Source organism: Triticum dicoccoides, chromosome 4A, assembly GCF_002162155.2.
Source record: "Triticum dicoccoides isolate Atlit2015 ecotype Zavitan chromosome 4A, WEW_v2.0, whole genome shotgun sequence".
Classification (NCBI taxonomy): Eukaryota; Viridiplantae; Streptophyta; class Magnoliopsida; order Poales; family Poaceae; genus Triticum; species Triticum dicoccoides.
In genome coordinates this window covers 608484974-608490593 of record NC_041386.1, presented here as the reverse complement: position 1 = coordinate 608490593, position 5620 = coordinate 608484974, and the positions used below count along the sequence as shown (strand labels likewise).

General features: G+C 44.6%; 1 protein-coding gene across 1 annotated transcript; it reads left to right on the top strand.

The window, feature by feature from the left end:
• Positions 1 to 3652: 3652 nt before the first annotated feature.
• LOC119289362 (protein YIPF5-like) lies at positions 3653 to 4492 on the top strand. The gene has a single exon (XM_037568703.1). The coding sequence runs from the start codon at positions 3653 to 3655 to the stop codon at positions 4490 to 4492; it is 840 nt and encodes a 279-aa protein (XP_037424600.1).
• The last annotated feature ends 1128 nt before the right edge of the window (positions 4493 to 5620 follow it).

Here is a 5620-nt window from a genome sequence, read left to right as displayed (position 1 = left end):
GGTGTTGAGGATATTATTTGTGCGTGTATATTGTCTTTTGTGCATTAGGTCCACCTCTCTAGTTTGTTGTATAGATTGAGGTAGAGGCCCCACATTGTCCTCATATATACCGTGCACATTGCACTGAATCAATAAATTGTTCAATTCATACATCTTCAGCTGGAACTCATTGCCAAACCTACCCCTGCCGGCAGTGCATCGTTGCCCCGTTCGTAAAAGCGTCGATTGTCACTCGTAGCAGGCCGCCATCGCAGTATCGGCGACCCGTTGATGCTCTATCGCATCTCCATCGTTGCATAGTGCGGTCCAGTAGTTCGGTGGTGCATCGTAGCATCGCATATCCGGTGACACCTCGCGACAAGTGTGATGCTGCAAATCCCCATTGCAACACCAGAAATGATCCGTCCGTCGGGCCGGTGAACTTCCATTGTAGCATTTACAATGTTCTAGCCATCTGACGATGTTCCATTGCAGCTAGCACCGATGATGCTCCATTGCAGCATCGGCTATGCTCCCGGCAGTTCGGCGATTTTCCATAATAGCAACACTATCAAAGATCTGCCCCATCCGCTTTCAACAAAAGATATATGCCCGCAAAACTTTGTGAATACAAACCACTAGCTTCCGTGAGTTGCCGTCTACTGCACTTTCAACTTCGGAGTTGTGCGGGAAAAAAATTAGTTGTTGCCTTTCATAAAAAATAATATGGGCTTTCACCTTTGATAATGAACAAAATAATCGAACGGGCTTTTAGAAAACGAGGTATTAATTAGTACACCATCCATTCCCATATGTAATACGTATTTGTTTTTTGCTAGAACTCACAATGTAGTGCGCGTGAGCTAAAAGACATTACCCTCAACTGTTTACGGGAGATGCACCCACATTCACATGCATGTGTACAAAGTGTGTGCATGCAGAGTTACTATGGTCCAAAAGTATTGAACTAGAGGGAGTAGTATAACTTTTCCCAAATGATAACGCCCACACGTGTGGCAAAAAGTAACATGGCCCAAAAGCCTCTATTACCATCCATTTTCCACATCAAAACAGATGACATCAGCAGATTTTTTTTAATTTTCGGCTTAAAATGTTTTATCTCTTAATGAAAAATCAAATTAAAAATCCATTTTCACCATTAAATCCGTCTTGACGAGATCTTCAAAACTAGATCACATGTTGATATGTTTTGACGAATTTTTTTAGTCCAAAAGTTGCCATGATGTTTACACTGTAGTTGCCATAGTGTTTACACTAAAGTTGCCATGTGGCAATTTCAGTTTATAGATCATGGCAATTTTAGTATTTTGACCATGGCAATCCAGTACTTTGACCATGGAAATTACTTTTTGTATGAACCATGGCAATTCTAAGTGCATGTATCATGGCAATTTCATTTTATGGTTCATGACAAGTCTAGTTTCTTAATTCCCCATTTTATAATATGTCAAAATTTACTTTTAAAGGTAGGAGCAAAATAGTTGAAACATATCATGGCAATTCATGTGCAATAGACATGGCAACTTTTAACCCCCCCTCCCCTTAAAAAAAAGTCGTTGAAACATATTGATATGAGATATAGTTTTGAAGATCTCGTCGCGATGGATTTAGTGGTGAAAACGGATCTTCAATCAGATTTTTCATTTAAGAGATAAAACATTTTAAAAACTGGAAATCCAAAAAGATTCACGCATGCATGTGTAGTGACGTGGCGCAATCTGTGTGTTATAGGGCGTGTGGGCGATATTACTCCTACCACACGTGTGGGCGTTATCAGCGTCCTATTTTTAGGAAGTCTTAGGGCTTGAAAATCGGTTGAGATCATCGACGTCAATGGGCGAGGAAGAGTTTTTTTGAACATCAGTACATACACAAGCGCTCATATACATGCGCATACACTCACCCCTATGAACGCACACACGCACATCCTACCCCTATGAGCACCTCCGAAAGACTGAGCCGACATATCAAGTTGAGATTTACAAAGTCACTGTAGGCGCCTCGTCGTCGACGGGAACGTCTCCTCCCACTGAATGCGCATCGCCGGAAATTCTGAAATAAATCCATAAATAAATGCGACCACCAGGATTTGAACCCTGATGGGCTGGGGATACCACAGTCCCTCTAACCATCAAATCACAGGTTGGTTCACATGTCGAGAAAGAGTTGTACTACGATCAAGACTGCTAGTACTCCCTCCGTCTAGATATGTAAGGGGGTGTTTGTTTCCAGGGACTTTTTTGTGTAGGGACTAGAAAAAGTCCCTTTTAGAGACTTTTTTATCAAACGGGGGGGACTTTTTAGGGACTAAATTAGGCATGTCGGACTAAATGAAGAAGACTCTCAAGGAAAGTCTTTTTGGGACTTTTTGAGACTTTTCCAGCAATGCCCCTCCATGTACCCATTGGCCCGCCACCCCATGGTGTTGTTTGATTGTCATTTTTCAATATACTAGGGGCAACATGATCATTTAATAACCTCTATGAAGGGACTAGGGACTTTTTAGTCTCTGGAAACAAACACGAGAGACTTTTTAGGGACTAAGGACTTTTTAGTTAGGACTAGAAAAAGTCCTAAAACTAGAGAACCAAACACCACCTTAGGAGTATCAGTGCAACCTAGATGGCTTTAGATTGGGCAAAGAAGAGCAGCGGGACAAGGTAAACTTTCAATCAGAGCGCTGTTACAAAGAGAAATAAATCAGCATTTAACCGCTAGTTATTAGGATGCCTTTTCAGCTCTACATGCAGGCCCGCCTAATTGCATGTGAAACCGCTCTTGCCTAATCAACGCACAGGCTCGTTGCATGCAGGGGTTTTCACGGGGTAGGAACGAGGGAATTGAGGGGGAAGAGAACCCTCGTGAACGAGGCTGGGAGGGCATCAAAGAGAATTTAATGTTCCACGCCAAGGTTTTGGAAAATTTTGAATTTTGTAAGATGATTTACACAACTACTAGACGGAGAGAGTACTAGTAGTACAAGGACTCCTTTGTTATTTCTTTTAGCTGACGGATTCCTTTCCTTCGATACATATATAGTAGTACTAGTATATATAATTAGGCTTATATGATTATACTTATCTATATCTATACCAATATAAAAAGACCTAAAGAGGCAGATCCAACTGATCTCGGCCATCGAACCAAGTCAATCCAACGACCTAGACTGCTCCAATGGCGAGCGTTAAACGTGTTTAACGTGCAATTAATAGCATGCTAAATATTACACTAATCACAAAATTAACACACAAATAATAGCATACCTAATATCCGCGTGCAATTAATATATTGCCTAAATATTAACGTGCATTGCACGTGCGCATTTACTAGTGAAAAGAAAAACAACTTAATTTCCAGACACCACGTCCGATCGAATCTCGGAACCCTCGCCTTGGCCGCAGCTAGCCATGGCGAACAAGGAAAAGTGCGTGCGTGATCCAGCAAATTAGATCGTCCCTTTCCTTGTTTCCGATACGGGTTTTAGCCAGCAAGCTATATATATGTACACCCGCGTGTGAGTCTTCGTTCCTTCTCGTTCTCCCGAAAAGAAAAGAAAAAAACAGAGCCTTCGCTCGTTAGTTTCCGATCCATACACACCACGATCGATTGAATCTCGACCGGAACCCTCGCCGTCACGAGCCGCGGCGGGCCTATGGCGAACAAGGACCTCACCTTCCCACAGGTGGTCTTCAACCCCTCGACTCCGACCTACCGCCGGCACACTATCGCCTGGACTTCCACCTCGAACCCGCTGCTGCCCTTGGACGACGAGCCGCCGCTTCTCGATGAGCTGGACACCCCGACCGAATCTCTACCTCGCCGAGGCGGAACCGTCGCCGCCGCCGCACCAGCCATGGTGAACAGATACCTCCCCTTCTTCCAAGGGGTGGTACTCAACCCGTCCACGCCGACCCACCACCCTATCCCCGGGAACGGGAACGTCGCCGCCAACTTGGACGACGAGCCGCCGCTTCTGGAGGAGCTCGACATCGACACGGGTCTCATCTGGCGGAAGGCGGTCTCCATCCTCCACCCCCTCCGCTCCGTGGACCCGTCCCTCCACGCGGACGCCGACCTCTCCGGCCCCGTGCTGATCCTACTATCCTTGGCCCTCTTCCAGCTCATGGCCGGGAAGCTCCACTTCGGGATCGTCCTCGGCTGGGCCACCGCCGCGTCCTTCTTCCTCTACTTCATCTCCTCCATGCTGCTCTCGCCGGGACGAGGAGGCCGTGGCGACCTCAGCCTCTACAGGTGCGCCAGCCTGCTAGGCTACTGCATGCTCTCCATGACCATCTTCTCGGCGGTGTCTCTGTTCCTGCCGCGGGGCGGCGGGCTCATCTTCGCGGTGGGCATGGGGTTCGTGCTGTGGTCCACCAGGGTCTGCAGCAGGCTGCTGGTAGCTTCCGGCGGCCATGGCGATGAGCATCGGGGGCTCATTGCCTACCCGTGCTTCCTCGTCTTCATGCTCTTCTCCCTGCTTGTCATCTTTTGATGCTGTTTTTGGTTGGTATTATGCAAGAACATCATGATGATGATTATTATTATTATCCGATAATTGTTGTTCTTCAGGCGGCCGTTATTCAATTTGTTCCCTCTATTTGTGTGTATAGGCTGCAGATCCATGCTCAGAAATCTTTTGCCATGTGGAGTGTACAATTGCCTTTGAGCAGTCATTGGAGAGGTTTTGCTGTGATGCTACAAAACTATTGATGATCTACTCCGCTGGTTGTAATGACCTACTGGTTGCTATCCTTTATTAATTGTTCCGGTCCAATGGTACGGCACTGTATAGATCTAATTGGTAAAGAAATGAAAATGCAAAATCAGGAGTTCATGCTAGTCAAAATATGTAAACAATCAGGTCTCGCTGATGTGTTGATGTGATATAGCAACTTTCAAAAGAGTACACCTCCGATCCGTTAAACTGCCTGCTTACCACGACTACTTGTCTGTCAGAGAACATCTTCAAAGAGACCCTAAGAGCATCTCCAACAACTGCCTTACTTTAGGGCAAAAAAAGTTGGAAGTAAAAACATTTGGGCATGAAAACTGTTTTTTTTTTTTGGGCATGAGAAAGCGCCGTCTCCAACAGCTGCCCTAAAATAGGGCATCTACTGACCCGAACTGAACCTACTGTCAATTCGGAACTTAACAGCCGAAACTGAAGTACAGATTACCCTGCTCTTCTCCATCCAATAAGTAAGCACTAAGCACTACTCTCTATTTCGTCCAAATATTTTGGTTGGCTGATAACTTATTTGAGCTAATTTTTAACTAATTTGTGCTAGGGATTAATCATTTGATATACGCAGATGTTGCTTTGCAGTATACATATTTCACATCTGACATGCTATGTGTTTTGTTCTAGCACCAAGAGTTCTCTTGTGTGACTTGGAACAGAGTACTCATTTGTGTGTATAAAAAGATGTTTAAACAAAGTGCTGCGAGTGAACTAAATTCTTCTTCTGAGGAGAAAGTTGTCTTGATCAAAATTTATTGTGATGAAATATTGTGTTTAGTTTGATTGTTAAATGCATCTGTATACAAGTTCTGCTGTGCATTTTTTGCTGTACTGAAACCAACTTCTACAATGTTCAGAAAACAAAAGAGTTCTGACTGA

What these genes read in the sequence shown, in the direction of transcription:
- LOC119289362 (XM_037568703.1), top strand. Translation starts at nt 3,653, where the DNA reads ATGGCGAACAAGGACCTCACCTTCCCACAGGTGGTCTTCAACCCCTCG.